Below are 20945 nucleotides of genomic sequence, written 5' to 3'. Positions count from 1 at the left end.
TCACTGCAACGCTGTAGCCTACGCGAGACACTACAAAAACATCTAAACAGCTGTTCAGGAAGTCAAACGGCGACAGAACATGTTCGGCACTCCCCTTACTTAAATCCAAAGTCTAACTACTAACCTGAACTTCATTGCCACAGCCTAAACTTTGTCAATCTGTTCATGAAAATAATTAATTTCAGCCTAAACCGTACAACGGAATGTTACATCCAATTCAACCAACGCAATCGCTACCAAGACGGTGCAGTACTAGACTACTGCACCGTCTTGGTAGCGATTGCGTAGTAGTACAATTTGCCGGGGCAGCTTCTCCACACAGGGCTATATCGCATTTTGCGTTGTTACTGACAATGATCGCTACCAGTGAGCTTTTTATGAATGAGCGATTTTCCACTAAATAAATGTCAAGCTTATTTACGTTTTGGGGGGCATATTTTCAGTTAGCAGATGGTACTGTTCGAATCGCGGTTCCATCTTTTACTGCCGGTAACGTCGTAGAATAATCTTCAAAGGGGGTTCTTTATTAATGAATGAATGCAATGAGTAGGCTAAATGCCTGAAAATATCACGATAAGGGAAAAACTTCAAAGGGGGTTCTTTATTAATGAATGAATGCAATGAGTAGGCTAAATGCCTGAAAATATCACCATAAGGGAAAAACTTCAAAGGACGTTTAAGTCATAGAGATTAGGTCAATTCTTACACCGGTCTGCCAAATTTATTCGTTTTGATTCAACGATGTGGCTGCATCTTGCAGGGCAAATGAGAAGACATCTATTTAATTATACACTTCACTCGTATTTTCAGTTGTAAATGAGCAGCAAAAAAAAAATGCTTTTAAATCTATGTAATCTTTATAAATAATAAGTATGCATTTTTATATAAAATATACAGAAATATAAGTTATAAAAATGTCATTCAAAAACGGACCCCTGTGCAACCAACGCAAGCAAGCACACCCTACAATTTCCACAGAAATTGTACCCTCTCTAGTTTTTACGTACAATTGCCTTTTTGAGATTTTCACGTCTCACAAAGAGGGGTTGTGTATGATAACTTGTCAGGATCAAGTTTCACTTTTAACGTTTGAGGAGGCCCCAAAATGAATATTTATGAAGAATCCCCCACCCACAACTTTTCACCTGAAAGCTTTCTTTGAAAATATGGGGCTGGTTTACAGATGGAACTGGGGTGTACAGTCAAGGCCTTAAAGGGGTGATTGACTGTTTTTTTGGGGTATTTCACACTGTTCCTTAAGGTCTCCGAATAGGGTATGTAACATTGTTTGGGCTGAAAATGGCCCGGGTGCTGTTCTATGCCCCCTGATACATCCAGTGAAATTTTCCCAGGAAAAAACGCTAGGTTTTCTCCTTTTAAGTTATGTTCATGAATATATAGATGAGCTGCGCGCTGACATCATTGCCAATAAACTAGGCTAAATCATCACACATTCTACCTATGCTCTTGCGCAGAGGCGTCTTAATAGCACGTGTTTTTATTTACGTTCCGTTGCACGGTTTAGGCTGAAATTCAGTTTTTGTGGCAACAAGTGCCTTGTGTCAACGAAGGGAACTCGTCAGCTACGTCACAACGTCAGCACACGTTAGCAACGACGCATGGATACAACGTGCATTGCTGTTGCACAGCAAGTATCGTATTATGCCATGGTGTACTAGCAGCATTATACATTTAAGCAATTCAAGACTTGCATGTACAGTAAGTAATGTCACATTAAATAATGTATTTAAAAGCTTGTGTGGTGCGTCGCTGTCTTCAATGCCACAGCCTAAACTTTATGTCAAAAGAAACGTTTTTTAATTTCCGGCGCATTCAAACAATCCCCTCAGTGAAGTTTGGCTAGCAACAGCTCGTAAAAGCTAAGTTAGCTTGCTCGTAGCACAATTCAGCTTTTCCACGCAGGGCTCTAGACTTAAAGTCGCGTTTGGGGGCATATTTTCAGTTAGCAGATGTTACTGTTTGAATCGCGATTCCATCTGAAAAATACTGCCGGTGCCAACATTGTTAGAATAGCTTGTCTCAAAGGGGATTCAGCTTGTTTCATATTAAATGGACCCATCTGCAACCGACGCAAGCAAGCACACCCTATTATTTCCCCAGAAATTGTACCCTCTCTAGTTTTTGTTACATTTTGTTACATTTTGTTTAGATAAGGGGGGGGGGGGGGGGCTCCCTCCACCACCACATCCACCACCAGATGCCACTGTAGAGCATAATTACATAATGACACCGCATCACATAGCCATGTCAGGTGCAGAGAGCAGCTCTGAAACTTTACTAATTGTTAGAAACTTTATTTTCTTAATTGTCCATTTGGAAAAGTTCAGTCTTCTTAATTCTTGTCCTACAATTTTTGTTTTATCGCACAAGCCTTTGTTGATCACTGTATATAAATATTTTTTTTTCTTTAAATAATCTTTTTTAAATCTTTTTTTAATGATCATCATATAATATTAAGCTATATATATGTATGTATTATGTATGTATTAATAAATGTAAATAATATAGACCCTATATAATGCTCTCGTTCCTAACACCACTGACAAAGGGAAGCACTTTAGTGCCAGCTGGGAATTGTTTTGGCAACAACAAATTGGGTCCTTTACACTATTGTAAGACAAGAAAGCAGGGTCCTGGACTTTGTTCAAGTGCAAAGATACAATATTATTTCTCTTCACTGGGATACAAATGGAATGACTGACTGACATTTTGTTTTTCTCTTTCAGAATGTATCCCTTGGTAAAATGTATTCAGACCAAAACTGTTTCAGTTGTTCCATCTGACTGGTACAGTGATGGAGCATCATTTTGGCCATGCTACACCACTGATGACAGAATAAATAGAGCAGTCAGATGAAGAGAAGAGCCTGGAGAGGACTGGGAACAACATGACTGCACAGTTCTGAAAACTTGTAGTATGTAACATAAAAGTGGCTTTTTATGTTTATATGAGCAAGTAAGGACTGACACTTCACCAATACAGTATGAGCTACCCTTTCAGACATTACATTTACATTTAGTCATTTATCAGACGCTCTTATCCAGAGCGACTTACAGTAAGTACAGGGACATTCTCCCCGAGGGAAGTAGGGTGAAGTGCCTTGCCCAAGGACGCAACATCATTTTGCAGGCCAGGAATCGAACCAACAACCTTCTGATTAATAGCCCAACTCCCTAACCGCTCAGCCATCTGACCCCGCTCAGCCATCTTACATGCATCCCAATACGGCGTCAGAGTGGCGTCACATTTCTCTATGCCTGTGATAAAACACATTTGAACAACACTGTTGTCAGTGATAGAAACTTATGAGAAAGTTTCTCTTGTTTCAAAGAAGAAACAATATACTCTAGGTAGCATAAAACAAACTGACACTGGCACTTTTGGTGTGGTAATTCGCAACCAATTGCCTTGTGTTCACAGACAAAATATAGGCTAGTCTATAATCCCATTTTGAGTTCACAATTTTAGGTCAAATGTGTCAGTAAACACATGTTTTGATCAGTGTGACAAGGGGGCCTTGTCAGCCATGGGCCTGGCAGCCCGTTGGCCTCGTTACCGAAGCAAAGCCTCAACGAGGCACACCTGTTGCTCATCTACCCCACTCCTGGTGAGTACAAAAGGGGACAACAAGGGGTGATATGGTGGTTGACGTGGTTTTTATGCTACACAGACTCGCCGTAAGGAGAGAAGAGACCAACGAATGAGCCAGGAGGGCCAGAGGCAAAGACCCTTGAAGAAGAGACACGCCGACATAACTTTGTTTTCTTTAATGTTTGGTTTTGTACCAAGAGGCGCTATTAAAACCCTTCGGCTTACCTTCTCCCTTGGAGTCTGTCTCCGTGCTTCACATCAGTCAGTGTTTATGTTCTAGATGAGTATTTGTCAGAAAGACAGTCACTCAGGAAGTCACTGACTTGCAACAAGTCGGACTTAAAGTCTGAGGATGATATCAGACCATGGAGAAAAATCAAGCCAAGGTTAGTTTCAGCATGACAGAAAAACCTTTTTTGTTCCACTCAAACATTGAAAACTAAATGATCTGTTTGGTCTTGTTTATTTTAATTCAGGCCTTTATTTGGTGACACTGATGGGGAGGAAAGTAATGAGCCTGTCTCACAGAAGGCAACCCCCCAGCCAGCTCTGCAGTGTCCATCTGTGTCACTGTCCTACCAGGCCCCACCACCACCTATAACTCCCCTAAACCCTCTTCCACGACCTGGAACTTCAATGAATCCACCTCCACCACGTCCTAGGGCTTCCTCTCCAGGGGATTATATGGGTCAGATGGCTGAGCGGTTAGAGATTCGGGCTATTAATCAGAAGGTTGTTGGTTCGAAACCGGCCACGCCAAATGACGTTGTGTCCTTGGGCAAGGCACTTTACCCTACTTGCCTCGGGGGGGAATGTCCCTGTACTTACTGTAAGTCGCTCTGGATAAGAGCGTCTGCTAAATGACTAAATGTAAATGTAATGTAAATATAAGTGGGTGCACAGGGGATGGTGTTCGCCTGTTTACACCGACATGCCGAGTGGCAAGGTCTGGGATTGGACCAATCCCATGTAGTGGTAAGCTCCATTGTTACATATTTGTGTGGTTTGTGTAAAACTGTCTCAACTCATTTACTTATGCTCAATCTTTAGTTGGTCATGTTGACAGTATTTCAGTTTTCAGTCTGTCTTTTCATTTAACTATTTTGCTCAGAGTGCATATCACTGTGATCTTATTTAAAAAAAGAGTAATTCCAGTGATGGTTTCCTAATATTTGTTTTTCATACAACAGATTGCAGTCCTACCTTCAATAGGGGGACAGGACACTAAAAAGGTGACTTGGAACATCCTGGCCCACATGTTTTCCAGCAGTGTTGCCAAGGGTTAGGGTTGGCAAAAAAAGGTTTTGACAAATGAAGGCAAAGGCTGTACTCATGCATGAGTAGAAAATTGGTTCCCACAAAATCTTCTTTTCATTATTTTGAGTTGATGTATAGGTAAATAGGCACTGTTTGGGTGTGAGTGTCGGTAATTTTTGTACAGGTGCAGTGAGGAGGTGCAGTGTCTGCAATGGTGCCACAGACACCGAAATCATTAAGCACACTATACGATGGTTCAAACATGCATCTGACCGTGGGGGTGGATGTAGGGAACGCAGCAGGTGTTTAAGTGTTATACTTTTTTTTTCTGTTTTATTTTTTTAACAAAGTGAATACCTTTAATTCCAAACACAGCCAATGGAAAATGTTATGTTACTTTGTGTATAAAAATTGTATTATATGGGTGTAAAGTACTCTTACCTTAATTTACCACAGGTCATCTACTGCTCCAGCTTCCTTGATGAACTCAGACATGTAGAGGGATGTATATGTATACATCCCTCTACATGTCTGAGTACATGTGACATGTATACATACATTTTATATTTTATACATGTTATACTTTATTGTACTTAATGTTTTACTTAATTTTTATTATTTCTTAAATAAAAATGCAACCTTTTGAAAAGTATGCAGGACTTTTGAGATTTTATTTCTTATGTAAGTCAACTGTTTACAACATGGAGTTTGAATATTAAAGGTCACATGACATGAAAACTTCACTTTAGGAGGTTATTTAACATTAATATGAGTTTCCCTAGCCTGCCTTTGGTCCCCCAGTGGCTAGAAATTTCGATAGGTGTAAACCAAGCCCTGCCTTTGAGAAAATGAAAGCTCAAACGCTCGGTTTGAAAATCCTCTCCTTGTGACGTCACAAGGAGGAAGGTTACCTCCCCTCTCTCTGCTTTGCCCGCCCAGAGAATCTGGCCCGCCCATAAGAAACTGAGGACCATGCAAGTGTTTTTATCCTCCAGAGACATCATGGCTTGCAAACGAACAAGCATTACATTTGCTCAGTTTGGATGTACAAAGGAAAACAAAAGTATTTTTACAGTTCCTTCATCCGAGCCTCTGAAGACCCAGTGTCTTCATTTTATTTTCTCTGGAAATGCGCCGACACAACTTCCCAAAGTTTTGTATGTCTGCACCAAACATTTCAGCAACGATCTGTTTCCTCAACTTGAGCCAATACAAAGCTGGCCTTGCTGAAATTAAATTCTTAATCAGTATTATTATATCATGGGAGTCAGGTGGCTGAGCGGTTAGGGAATTGGGCTAGTAATCATAAGGTTGCCAGTTCGATTCCCGGCTGTGCAAAATGACATTGTGTCCTTGGGCAAGGCACTTCACCCTACTTGCCTCGGGGGAATGTCCCTGTACTTACTGTAAGTCGCTCTGGATAAGAGCGTCTGCTAAATAACTAAATGTAAATGTAACTCTCCTTGGTCCAGCTACAAACGTCGGACAAGTAAGTTAACTAACGCTATATCATTTTGTTGCTTTACTGTATATGGTTACCTAGCTTGCTACCCTTAGAATGTGGCTGTAACTCTGCAGCTAACAGTGTATAGCTGTAAAATGTAAATGTAAATGTTCTTTGTTATTTGGATAACCGTTCTGCTATTGGTGTTATGGCGCGCGCGATATCCGCCTTTCCCCTCATTGAAATGACTATGAGTGTGCACCTCTGCAAACCAGGGTGATCGGATGAGAATTAGCAAATTCGAGGCATCTTACAGCAAGGGGCTACGAGCCATTGCGATACATCCATTGTAAACATTAGCGCATGGTGCCGCCTCTCCTCCTCATTAGCATTTAAAGCTACAGACACAGAAACAGCGCGTCTTGAGGAAAGCTCATTGTGGGACTGCTCGTAGTGGCTGTAATTGTGCACCAAGGCTGAATTTTGGGAAAGAGACTTCAGATACAGTATTAGGGGACCACTAAGGCCTATATAAAAGCATCCAAAAAAAGCATGTCGTGACCTTTAAGATGCAAAAACATTTGACGGTATTATTTGCTCTGTGACATCTGTTTTATGTTTTCAATGCTCTGAATTAAATAACTGGCAGCAACTGCATGGGCCATTTTACTTGATGAATTAATCCGTAATACGGAGCCGGGCCGGTGTCCTTTTGCAATACGGGACAATCCGCTTTACGGGTCTGGGCCAGTCCTGTCCCTGTTCGTAAAACGCATCATTTGGCCGTGTTGCAAAAAGATACGGCCCAACTCCGTTTTACGGATCTTGGCCGAATGCTTTGGGCATTTGGGCCAGATCCGGCGTGGAATCAACTTGCTATCTGGGAGATGAGTCTAGCTAACATTGACTACACGGGCATGGCTGATGTTTGTCTAGCGTAGAAGATCCCTGTGAAGTTCGACCCTCGACACATTTGCGCAAACCATTTCACCAAGGACGGTTTTGAAAACCTGGGACAATGTAAAGCGGGATTTGCTATGAAGCTGTAAAAGAGTAGCCTGACGCTGTCATACTCATAATTCTAGTAAGAATATGAGTCTGATACCGCTCCGTTGGGCTATGAGTATGGGGCGTGTTTCAACCGAACCCGGATAAAAATGCCTCTTCACTCAATTGGATAGACCTACAACCAATCAGAGCAACATAGTATGTTGTTTGTTGAAAACAAATTCAACCCAAGCGCTCTTTGGTGATGTGGTTGATTACGTTACTGTTGATCATCTGTCCATCATCGTATAAAGCCCGCCCTGACAATTTAATTGGTCCGAACAGCTGTTGTTCGGACATAGTTTTTCCCCAACCGAGCGACCCCAGACCCAACTTCCAGACAATTTTTTTTGTGGGCGGTCTTAGTTTGGCTGGCACCCAGGCTAGTAAAAGAGGTGCGTTCCGACCTTACGTTCATCACGACCGCAAGCTGTAGTATGATTTTGTCGGTAACAGTTATTAGTAATGCTAACGTATCCTGTATCTAGCACCTGCCTTTCTCCAGTTCTTTAAAATAGATAATCTAGACAGGCGTTAGCAATAGGCTAGACTGCTATTAGTTTTCTGGCTATTTTTTCGGAAGCTTCCCTTCTAATGCTGACTACAGCTAAGCTAGCTAGAGTCATTTGCTAAGTACGGTAGAGCTATGTTGATGTGTTTAGAAACGTATTTAGCATTCTACCTATGCTAGATACAGGAGACGTTAGCATTGCTATTAGGCCAACTGTAAGTTACTTACAGCTTGCGTTTGTGATGAGCATATGGTTGGAACAGCACCTCTTTTCAGCAACAGCGGTTTAGCAAATCCTTTTTAAATTGTCCAAGGTTTTCATTCAAAACTGTCTTTGGTGAAATGGTTCGAGCAAATGAATAAATGAGTGTCAAACTTCACAGGGATCTTCTCATAGAAAAACATCAGCAATGCCCGTTGAGTGTCTGTTTCCTTGGGAAGATTATGAAAAGTGTCAGCATTCCCACTAGCCTGGGCTGCGTTTCCCGATAACATTGGATCGTAGCTGTTACGAGGGTTCTCTACGATCAAAATAACGATCCATCGTTATTTCTTACGTGCGTTTCCCGAACATGCTCTTAAGGAGAACCATCGTACGTGTCTCTTAAGTTGCACTTAACAAGACGCTGTCCATTGTACTGAAATGTGATTCTTCTGACGCAACTTTAAGACTTTAAAATTTAAACGTTAACCAAAATATTTGACGTATTACGGTACACAAAAAATATTTTCTGTCGCTACAAAAAACTTTACATTTATTATAGGCTACTTATTTGAGTATTTTTCAATGTACATTGTATGATGCTACATGAAGGCAAAGACAATAGTGAACGTGCAAACTATGCTGCATCTGAGTTTTACACCGGTGTTAGGACCCTGCAATCAGCGCCACAGGATGCTAGGATGCTAAATACCAATAGGAGGTCTTGGAAATTAAGTGGGCTTGTCTCCAAATTGAGGTGAGGAAGCTCTTGTTTGAAGAGATTAAGTTCACAAGGACCTCCATTTCTGTGCCTATTCTTCTTCCCAATCAACAAGGTAGTGTCACATTTAGGTTACCTTATAGCCTAAGCATACAATGTTTATTCTGTATTGTATCATATATTCAATGTTGCCTGTCCAATCCTTACATGTTTAGCTTATAGATCCATGTGAGGAGCAGGAGCAGGGAGAACAAACTCCACTAAAACAACTATTTCTCAAATTACTTGTGCCTTGGTTTTTAACTCTTCTTGGTAGGCTACTCCACTTTCCATAGGCAAATATATATATATATATGAGTCATATATTTACTACTTGATTGAACTACAAGGTTAAAAAAAATGCATATAAATGGTATCACACATGGCATGTCCCAGCTAGCAGCCAAAATAATTCAATGTACAAATACAAGCATCTCAATCCAACATATTTACTGTCTTATTTTCTAGTGCTGACTAGATCTACAATCTTGCTTGCAACAGCTTTCCAAGACCATGTTTGCAATCTCATAATTCTCACATATTGGCCACAAATGACATTGTGACAAATGACAAACACATAAGTAATGAATACCCCGTCTTCAACATTGAATCATTGTTTCTGACATGAATAATCAACTCTACTTTAATTGACGGTTGATCAATTATACTCATTATGTAAGATATGTCAGATGACATCATAAATATCATGCTGCTCCTGAACCACATAGAAGCAGACATGCAGAGGCTAACAAGGAGGTCCTTTGCACTGACCCCTGCAACCCAACTACTGGCAGTGTTAAGGTTCTATGCCACTGGCAGTTTTCTGGAGGTTATTGGAGATGGACATGGGCTCTCCAAAGCCTCAGTGTCAAGATCTGTGCAGGCTGTCACAACTGCATTACTTTGCCACATCCCAGACCACATCCAATTCCCCACAACCAGAGGGGACAAGTCTGCGGTGCAGGACTTAGGCTATCTTCAATGGCTTTTATGATTTTTGTATGAGTTTTCACTCCCTCCCAGCCCCTTCACCCTGTGTGACTTCCCAGTCAACCCTGTGGAGTCTTTCCATTTCCTGGGCACCACCATCTCCTAACATCAGGCTCGGCTCTGCCACCAGCCTCTTCATCCACCGGGCTTGGCGTGTTACCAGCCCTATAATTCTAATAAACATCTTCAATGTTCAATTGTTGTTGTGTTATTGTACTTGTAAAAGCATTACGTTAATGCATTTCTAGTTACTATTGCACATTACAACAGCCATATTTAAATTTTATAGTATTTTGAATAAGACTGACATTTGTTTTTTAAATACCTTCATTGCATGCGGCAAACACACCAAATCAAATTATTTTGTGTAACCTAAATTTACTTGAGAAAAAACCGGATTCTGATATTTTTTCGGCACTTAAACTTGTATGGTTCACTAAGAAATATCCCAGTAGTTATGTAGTTTTCATGGTCGGCCTACGTGTGTCTCCACTGAGTCTCTGTGCTACGATGCACTTAGCGATCTACGACTGGTCTGGAGCTCTCGTTAATCTACGAGGATTTTCAAGTGCCTCTTTAGCTACGATGGTTTCGGGAAACGGCCCGTACAACTAAGATCCATCGTACGATGGACTCTACGATCAATTTAACACTGGGATATGTTCACGACTGCTACCAATAGTCTGGATGAACTCACAGAGGCTGTGACATCAGGCTGTGACTACCGACACCTTCCGGTTCTAAAATGACAAAACACATACGATGCCCATTTTTTGAAGCACCGTAGGCACAGCAACGCTGCGTTCACACTGCAGTGTTTTTTAACGCTCTGCATCGCTTGCCTTCCCACAGTACACCACGCTCGGGGGCGTGTTAGACAAGTTAATACAGAGTTGTAGTTCTCGAAGGTCACTGTTGTAGTCATGGCCAAGCGTGCAGATTTGGGTTCATGTATTCACAATATCGATAAAAATCCCACTTTTACACAACATTTATGTAAGTGCAAGATTTTACTAGTGCAAGATTACAGTAGAATACATGTTACGCCACCGGTCACTCAACCAGTCGTTTGTAGGCTGGGCTAGAGAGCTAGCAGTGGCACAGAACAGTCACGTAATGTGACAAGACTGAATTTAAAAGTAGGCTATATAAAACACACTAGGAACAATGACGACATCGGCAACCATGCACCAAGCATTATTAGTTTAATGTAATCTTTAAATTCAGGCTCGTCACATTAGTAACTTAGTTCTGAACAGAACTGGGTGTGCAGACACTTACGAAAAGTTTCTCCTCCATCTTGAAATTGTGAAACTTAGAAATGTTTATCATGACCAACGGTTGCTACGTTACAAGAAACAAGAAACCAATCCGATTGGCCAACGCTAGCGTTTTCACGCTCCTCATTTACATAAAGTTGAGAAAATCCAACTTGCAACGCTCCGCTCGCCTTCCCACAATGCCCTACGCGAGCGTCAACGCCTGGTTTCATTGAAAATGAATTGGAAGCAGACGCCGCGCGCCGCCCGCTCCGCTGCAGTGTGAACGCACTGTTAGCGACGATGCCAGTGTTAGCAGCATAGGTGCTGCGCCTCTTCCAGAACTGATGGGGGCAGCATACTTTTCAGTGTTCCAGTACTTGTTGCACTATGAGCATTAATTGCACTTTATTATGTTGTTCTATGCTATATTGCACATGTTTTTATGTCTTGTTTTGACATTTTGATATTTTTCTAGTATTTTAGATGTATGAGTTCTAAATATTTCCGACGGTCCCCACAGCGCAACTTATTTATCCGAAACAGTAGCTAGCTAGCTTTCGTTAGCTTCCTGGCTAAATTAGCTGGCATAATACTCGTAGCAATGCTACTACCATGCTAGTGTTACTTGTTAGCCTTCTCATTAGTACATGTTGAAGCCATACTAAAGCGTTTGTCGCATAGTTTTTGTCTATCGGAAAATATTCAGTTGGAATGTTCAAAATCGCAGATGTGAGACGTTACGCTGTGAGACCCCCATTCGAACGATCACATATGTGCGACGCTACTCCTTTAGGGGTTAATAAAGAAGTTCAAGTACATGGAATCTTAGAAAAACCTTTTTTTTAAATTTGGTATCGAAATCGGCATCGAGAATCGTGTTATTTTACTGGTATTGGCACCAACTACGGCAATGTTGGTATCATGACACCCCTAATGCCATGTGCCAGCCTGTCTCAAGTCCTCCACCATCATCCATGTGCCCAAAAAGCCAAGGCCAACAGGACTCAATGACTACAGACCCGTTGCCCTGACCTTTGTGGTAATGAAGTCTTTTGAGCGCCTTGTGCTGGCACACCTCAAATCCATCACAGACCCTTTCCTGGACCCACTGCAGTTTGCCTACAGAGCCAACAGATCTGTGGATGACGCTGTTAACATTTAGTCATTTTTAGCAGACACTCTTATCCAGAGCGACTTACAGTAAGTACAGGGACATTCCCCCGAGGCAAGTACGGTGAAGTGCCTTGCCCAAGGACACAACGTCAGTTGGCATGACCGGGAATCGAACTGGCAACCTTCCGATTACTAGCCCGACTCCCTCACCGCTCAGCCAACTGACTCCCTTAACATGGCCCTCCACTTCATCCTACAGCACCTGGACTCCACAGCATCCTAGGCCAGGATCTTATTTGTGGACTTCAGCTCTGCCTTCAACACCATCATCCCCGCCCTGATTCAGGACAAGCTCTCCCAGCTGAACGTGCCCGAATCCATCTGCAGGTGGATCACAGAGTTCCTGTCTGACAGGAAGCAGTGCGTTAAGCTGGGAACACAAGTCTCTGACTCCCGGTCCATCAGCACCGGATATCCTCAGGGCTGCGTCCTTTCCCCTCTGCTGTTCTCCCTGTACACCAACAGCTGCACCTCCAGTCATCCGTCTGTCAAACTTCTGAAGTTTGGGGACGACACCACCCTCATTGGGCTCATGTCTGACGGGGACGGGTCTGATTACAGGTGGGAAGCTGACAACCTGGTGACCTGGTGTAGCCAGAACAACTTAGAACTCAATGGGCCTCATTCACCAAATGTTCTTAAGAACAAATTTGCTCTTAAACCCCACTTACGCATTTTTAGGTAAGAACAGAATGTACGCACACCCAAGAGCACTATTACGCACAATTGAGAGCTGACATGTTTGCGAAAAATAAGTAGTTATACCGTTTTCATCCGTTTTAATTTAAAATTGAATATTTTGTCTCCTTTATTATGTTGCAACTAATATTTTTTATTATTTTACACATAATTAAATGTTTGTTTGTTTTAATAAATACACACTACACTTACACTTCTGCTCATTTGTAAAGCACTTTGAATTGCCATGGTGTATGAATTGTGCTAGGCCTATTTAAATTAATTAGCCTTGCTTTGCCTTCAATTCACATCAATTATGTTAACAGGGAACCTTGCCATCCAATAATAAGTGACTTATCACGGTATTTATAGGCCCAAAGTAGTCTTATTCCGCACACTAAGACAACATCACACAATGGCGTGTTTATTGCTGCTGCAAAATTTTGCAGATCGTCCCGAGGAGGGAACGCATCGTCCGTGACCATACCGATTTATTTGCAGAGAGTGACGAGTACCTGTTGGGACGCTTTAAGCTACCAAGAGCAGTCCTCATGGATATTTTGTAACAGTCAGCTGTCTTCTAGGCTGTTTTGAAATATGTTTTTTTGCTTCAGAATTCAGAATAAAGTTAAACCATTTTATTTCACTTCATCAGTTCTGCGCACTTATCCAGATACAGCGTTCACTGCATGAGTAATTGCATTGCATGCATCGGTTTTATTTACTGCTTTGTATCCACAGCTGACGCTATTAAATGTGATGTGTTGTTTGTCGCTAACTTCTTGCAGCTGTACCTCCACTTCAGAATTATGCAAATTACGTTTTTCTGTCTTTTGTCGAGGCCTCCACCGTCTTTACCACGTCGTTTTGACATTTCTCTGAGTGTGCACACGGCCCTGCCATATCATGCCCTTTTATGGGAATTAACGGGGCGTTTAACTATGCTAAATAGGAGCAACGGGGCACAAGCTTTCAATTGACGAAATATTGGGATTCATCATTCTAAGAACACACCTGCGAACAATTCTGCTGTTTAAGAACACGTCATGAATCACACGTAGATTTCTCTTAGGAACTTTCTTAAGAACAAATTTAAGAAATAACTTAGGAAGATATTGGTGAATGAGGCCCAATGCTCTTAAGACAGTGGAGATGGTTGTGGACTTCAGGAAGAATACAGCCCCACTCACCCCCATCACCCTGTGCGACTCCCCAGTCAACACTGTGGAGTCCTTCCGCTTCCTGGGCACCATCCTCTCCCAGGACCTCAAGTGGGAACTGAACATCAGCTCCCTCACCAAAAAAGCACAACAGAGGATGTACTTCCTACGGCAGCTGAAGAAATTCAACCTGCCAAAGACAATGATGGTGCACTTCTACACAGCCATCATTGAGTCCATCCTCACCTCTTCTATCACCATCTGGTACGCTGCTGCCACTGCCAAGGACAAGAGCAGACTGCAGCGTATCATCCACACTGCTGAGAAGGCGATCGGCTGCAATCTGCCTACCCTCGAGGACCTGCACAGCTCGAGGACCCTGAGGTGTGCAGGTCCTGGCAGAAGGCTGCGGTCCATCAGGTCCATCAGGACCAAAACCTCACAAATTCTGATTCTGATTTACGATGGTCCATTTTCAATATACTTTAAAAACTTTCAAACTTTCTCCTTTGTTGTTTGGGTGGAACTACACAGAGCAGCGCGCAGCTAAATTAGTGTCTGAGATCCTGGGCCAGAACACCAGAGGGCTGGTCTGTATGTAAATGTTGGGGCGTGACAAAGGTGATGCTATATTTGTGACGTCACAAATACAGCTTTTTCAAAACCGATCGTTTTACAGCTGCAGTTTCAAGTTGTGAGATTTAGATAGGAAAGAGGTGTCAATGGACTTTGAGGTTCACTGTATGCCCATTTCACCCACCGAACTGTCGTTATTCAACTATGACAAGGTAAAATCGGTTTCGCAATCAATGACCCCTTTACGTTTTGTCAGTGACAAATTTTGTGTTTTGCAAAGTTTGCTGGTTCAGTATTTGAGGAAAATGTTTTCACGTTTCTATTGAATACTGGAAAACAATAATGCACATTGAATAGGTTTTAAAAGCTTTTTTGGGCGAAAATTATGTCACTGCCAATACTTTTGGCCACGACTTTAGTACTTGATATTTAAAGAAAACACTATCTATTGTGTATTGAAAACGGGAGAACAAAGACACACCTCAGAAAAGAAGGTACAAAACTGAGACCTAGTCAGCCTAATGAAAACATTCACGCCATAAGACAGACGCCCTCGTTCACATCCTCTCTTCCTTCATCTCACTCTCTGCCTACTGTAGTCTCTCTGTCCCTTGCTACTTCTAACTCTCTCCCTAGCTCTCACCGCTTAGAGTACCAGCCGCAAGTCAGAGGAGGGGGAAAGAACTGTGTGTTTTGATGAACCCATTCTCTGCTTGTTTGGCCTTCTGACAAAGCCAACAAACTGAGGGGGAAAACAGCCTCCTTTCAATGTTGCTGTTGACCTACTTTTCTATTTTTCCAAGAACAATCTTTCTACCAGCAGAAAAGGGTCACAAGCCCCCCAAAAATACAAAATCACACCACACTAAGAAATGCACACAGAATCATGCAAAATGAGCAGAGTATGCCTGACTTTAGCTTCTGATTTGCCACTCTGAGACAGAGTTTCATAATTTCTTGTTATCATGGGTCACAATTTCTTAAAGGTTCCAGAAACTATACATTTTTCCAGTCTTCACAGTAAATGCCTGCTGTTTCCACTGTAAATATGCACAGTGTGACACGAGAAAATATGACAAAATCAGCGTATGACAAAGTGGTCCACTTCCACATGTTTAGGCTGAGTGACATGATGGACGGCCGTGTGAAAAAGAGCTGGAGGATTTCAGGGGAATGGGAATGAAATAGTACTCATGTAAGTTATGGATGTTGTTATGCATGCAGTTGTGACTCTGCAGCATTCCCAAACTCTGGAGTCTTTAAGTGCTCCTAATATAGCTCCTCCTGGTCATGAGAGTGCAGTATACCCACCCTCCCACACGTGCACACACACACACATATACACATGCATCTCAACTAGTCACATGAGATGTTGACGTGAGCTTGGTGCAAATGGACTATCTTGTAGTCACACACAACACTATTGGAAGGCCATAATAAAATAAGAAAGGGCACCACACTCATTTGCAACTTTCTCCCAGGTCAATGCCTTGCTTGTGGTTAATATCCCCCATCAAAGGGGGAGCTGGCCTGATTTAGCAGGGATGACATTTGATCTCTTATACAGTATAACCACATCTCTCTCTGCTGAGTGGCTGAGTATATAGAGTAGAGCAAGAGCTCATTCTGTGACAGAGCTACCAGTCTGAACGATGACGTTGAGAGCACCAAACCCACAGGAGCACCGACTGCCAGTTCTCCTACAAGCAAATTTAGGAGCTGAGAGATAACACTGTATTCAACATAGACAAAATAGCTACCTGTTACCTTACCCAGTTTCATAGCAAAGACTTACTTCGTAAATCTGCTCAATGGAAGGCATTGATTTTAATAGTAGAAAAGTGCAAAAGGGGGGGTTATGAAAGCTGACAACTTTTGTACATTCTATTGACAGAGCCTGTGTCCATAATTAGTCAAAAAAGTGTAGTAATTATGAGTTCTGCATGCAAAACCACACTTGGCAGTATCCTGGTCAAATTCCATGTAAAGCTTCTGGAATCATACGTGCACGCTCACTTTTTATCATACTGTACACGCACACACACTTGCACACACTCACCAGCTCACTCAGACATAGGCAAAAAAGTGGCACACACAAAAACACACACTGCCTCAGGGTTTGAGAGCTTCAAGACAGCCCTAGAGCCACATCTTATGCAACCCTCATACAAATTTCAGCAGATGCCACGTGCATTTCCCTGTTGTCTTCGACACCCCGCTCCAGTAACGCTGATGTTACAGCTTCTGTCTGTGTTTACATTCTCTCCTCATACGGCACAGAAGCTACATCTAGGACAGCTATACTGACCACTTCTGCCTGGTTTAGTGGTTTGGCCTCTGTGTGTTATTGTGCAGTGAAGTGGGGTGCTACTGTAGGGTATGTTTTGTACCTTGGGTAGGTGCTCCTGTAGCAGAGATGGGTCTCTATCACTTGGCCCACTGCTTAGGTTGCAGACTCCGTTCTCCTGGCCATTGGGACTGGATAAAAACCAAAACAATAGATCATTGGCTACACCATAAAATGCAATCCTCTTGGCAGTACTATCTAAAATAACAGAGTAATTGCCATTCTTGTCATTTTTGGATCCTGCACAATCCCATATTATGCAGCTTGTTTTTTTGCATAGGACTTCCACTGTAAACTGTGATAGTGTGCATTGTCTACAGCTTTGACAGCTGGACATAACTCCTTGCAGAACCACAATACCTGAATAAACCTGTTTGGGATGTATTGTGTTTGCACAAGTCTCTGGGGGCTGCAGTTCTCAAAAGGTGGTACCTGAGGCAGGTGTAGCAATCAGAGACAGTTCTGGCCCTCCTACTGTACGTGAATGGTACTGTAGCCGTACCTGTGCTTGTAAAATACATTTCAGAGCCGCAGTTGTGTGATATTTCTATTTGAGACATTCTCTGTGCCTTGGGCTTGCAATACAAATTGATTTAAAATACTCTTTTATCTAGCCTGTATCACAGCCAGTGGAAGCTGTGTTTTGCATGGGGCCATTGTGACTGTGGAGGGGGTTACAACAACACATTTGTTTCTTTAGGGTGACAGATGGTCAGAATTTGTGCCAGTTGACGCAGCCGCTGCTTGATTGTCACGTTAATAATCAGGATGCTGTTTACTTTAGCTTGAATTATTATTTTGGAAATGAAGATAATAAACATAGTTAATACTGAATACATATACGTCTTCAATATGATTCAGATGTAGGAAGTAGCACACTGTGCATTAACTGCTAAGGCTACTTGCGTCTTATGCCAAGATCTATCGTCGTCTAATTTCACACCGAAAGTTGTTTAATACATTGTCGCAAAAAGCTGTAGCCTCCCGTGAGAAAATACATAAAACGTTTAGAAAACCTTGTTGATGTTATGATTTTTAATGATAGTTTCTTACCTGATATCCTCCTCGTCTGTTTTCTCGTGATCCTGAGATTTACTTCTCAGAAACAGTCTGGAAAAGTTTCGGGCTATATCCTCCTGCCATGAAGTTTGTCTCCTAATGTTTGACATAACGACACAAAAACGAAGCGCATTAGGACAGGGAATTGAACATATTCCATGTAAACCTATTCAATGTAAATACATGAGATTGTTCAATTCAGTCCTGTATCGTACAGGTTTTGGCATAATTCTGCAGTGTCCGGCAGCCCTGACTACAGAGGCTCAGACGGCAGAAGAGGCACTGGGAAATAGGGGAGGAGCTATAGCCATATTCAAGTAGCCTAATCATTTTCGTCATAGAAGTAGGAATGACAGGTGGTGCTGAAGATGGAGAGGCAGTTAGAACCGAAACTGTACTGTACTGTAGCTAGTGGTACCTGCCAGTGGAGCGAGTGGTACGTGACAGTGGCTAGTGGTACGTGCCAGTGGAGCGAGTGGTACGTGACAGTAGCTAGGGGTACATGCCAGTGGCTCCACTGGCACGTGACAGTGGCTAGTGGCGTGCCAGTGCCTCCACTGGTACGTGACAGTAGCAAGTGGTACATGCCAGTGCCTCTACTGGCACCTAGTGGTACGTGCCAGTGGAGCTACTGGTACGTGACAGTAGCTAGTGGTACATGCCAGTGCCTCCGCTGGTACATGACAGTACTAGCTAGTGGTACGTGACAGCGCCTCCACTGGTACATGACAGTTACTGTTCTGTTGATAGTGGTATGCAAGTGTCAGTTGCATTGGGTGTCTTGCGGCTTTTGTTTACTGTCGTGTAACTGCCCCGCGGCCATTTTAGAATAGAATTGTGTAAATATGTGTGGCGGCCTGCGGAAACCCGTGGATGTCGCGGCCGCTCATTGTTGGCTATAAGCCATAAAAGATCGAAAATCGTTTTCTGTCCAAATTGAGATTTTGGATGTTTTGTATCGTTAACACCCTAAACTTCATTGTAATGTACAAAAAGTATATGATTACTTATGAAAAACTATTAATTTCAACGGTTTTTGGACATGTCAGCTAGCAAGATTTTCAAGCCATGTCAAATCAAATGCTTAATTTGCCTGCTCTTTTAGTGCTGCAGCAGCAGCCCATAACAACCGATCAATGAAATAACTTGCTGAGAAGTTATTAATGTAGCCTATACTTAAACTGACATTTACATTCACAACGTCATTACGAACAAAAGGATTTTCTCCCATATCACTTTTTGACACAGGTCGACTCTATGCAAATGTAGGCTACCTATATTGACTTCAGTTATTACAATTAATGATATACGCCACTAGGAGGCGCTGATAACAACACAACGATGTGCATTAGAGACGAGAGTCTACAACGGTGGCTCATGTGCACGCTTAAATTCAGTTACTCTGAGTAAAATAATTTGTTACTAATTCATTACGTGTGTACAAGTCTGCTTTACATTACAGTCACACAATTACACTATATGCAATATAATGTTTAAATCGACTACTTTGTATGGTGAGCTTGTAGTGAGACATCAAAAGTATGGTTTGGAGTCTGTTAGCACGAACAGTTTAACTTATTTTTTTAAATAAAAGTTTATAGCCTGTTCTCCTATTCTAAAATTGCCGTGGGGCAGTTACACGACAGTAAACAAAAGCTGCAAGACACCCAATGACATCTATGGTGGTGCTTCTCAGCAGCAGGGATAGGGAGACTTGTCAGAATTGAGGGAAGGACAACTGCATCCAAATACAGACAGGTCCTTATAGAAAGCAAGGGACAGAGAGCAAGGGACCTCAGACTGGGCTGGGGTAAGGTTAATGTGAGCTGTGACATCATAGATTTAATTGTTGCCGTAGACTGGTTGGGATGAAGATAGCCACCAATGAAGCCACTCTAGAGTGGCTTCAGTCTTGCCACTCTACCATGAAGGCCTGATTGATGGAGTGCCGGTGAGATGGTCGTATTTTCCAACAGGTCCCCCCATCTCAGTAGAGGACTTCCAAAGCTCTCTTAGAGTGAACCTTGGGTTATTGGTCACTTCCCTGACCAAGGCCCTTCTTGCCCAGTTAATCGATTTGGCCGGGCAGCCACATCAAGGAAGAGTCCTGGTGGTTTTAAACTTGTTCCATTTCACAATTATTGAGGCCTGGGAACACTCAAAGCTTTATAAATGGTTTTATACCATTTCCCTGACCTATTGCTTGCCACAATTTTCATGTGGAGGTCTACAGACAGTTTATTGGATTCATGGCTTGGTTTTTGTCCTGCCATGCAATTTGAATTGTGTCACCTTATACACACAGGTGTGTTCCTCCGTCCAATCCATTCATTTTGTCACTGGTGGGGTCCAATCACGTTTCAGACACATGTCAAGGATAGGAGTAGTTAAACAAAAACAGGATGCACCTGACAAGACAGATTTCTCATGATTTAGCAAAAATGCCAAAAAACATGTTTTCACTATGGCATGAGCCTTTGCACACTGAGTGCGAAATTTTTGTATGGATTTTTTCGCAATCGTCAGCCTCAACATTCGGGGCCTCTGAATTGTCGAAAAAAAACTCCCAAAATTAATGCTGGCTATGGATGCGAAACACGCAGAAAATCGAACCCGATCCGAACTTTTTTTTGACGGACGAAAGTTTCGGAGGCAGTGTGTAAGCGCGATTGACATAACGTGAGGTCGTATTTATTTTTTAACGTGCGAACATTTCGGACACGAATTTCGGACTCAGTGTGCAATGGCTTTAAGGGAGTGTAAATGAATTGGGAACTATTAACAATTAAATCTACACCACAATACAATTTGCTAAAAGGGGCCTAAATACTTTCTGAAGCCACTGTTTGTTATATATACTGTATATC

The 20945-nt window shown here is 42.3% G+C and overlaps 1 protein-coding gene across 3 annotated transcripts in view; it reads right to left on the bottom strand.

The window, feature by feature from the left end:
* Positions 1-18314, bottom strand: part of LOC136963644 (uncharacterized) — a 92626-nt gene extending 74312 nt beyond the window's left edge. For all 3 annotated transcript variants that reach the window (XM_067257800.1, XM_067257802.1, XM_067257801.1), the window contains exons 1-2: positions 18073-18314; positions 17063-17150 (exon numbers count right to left, since the gene is read on the bottom strand). In XM_067257800.1, coding sequence (XP_067113901.1) covers positions 17063-17150; positions 18073-18188 — 204 coding nt within the window. In that variant the 5' untranslated portion in view covers positions 18189-18314. The remainder of the gene's footprint in view (positions 1-17062; positions 17151-18072) is intronic.
* Between the last annotated feature and the right edge of the window lie 2631 nt (positions 18315-20945).

Source organism: Osmerus mordax, chromosome 19, assembly GCF_038355195.1.
Source record: "Osmerus mordax isolate fOsmMor3 chromosome 19, fOsmMor3.pri, whole genome shotgun sequence".
Lineage (NCBI taxonomy): Eukaryota > Metazoa > Chordata > Actinopteri > Osmeriformes > Osmeridae > Osmerus > Osmerus mordax.
This window is presented reverse-complemented; position numbering and strand designations above follow the sequence as displayed.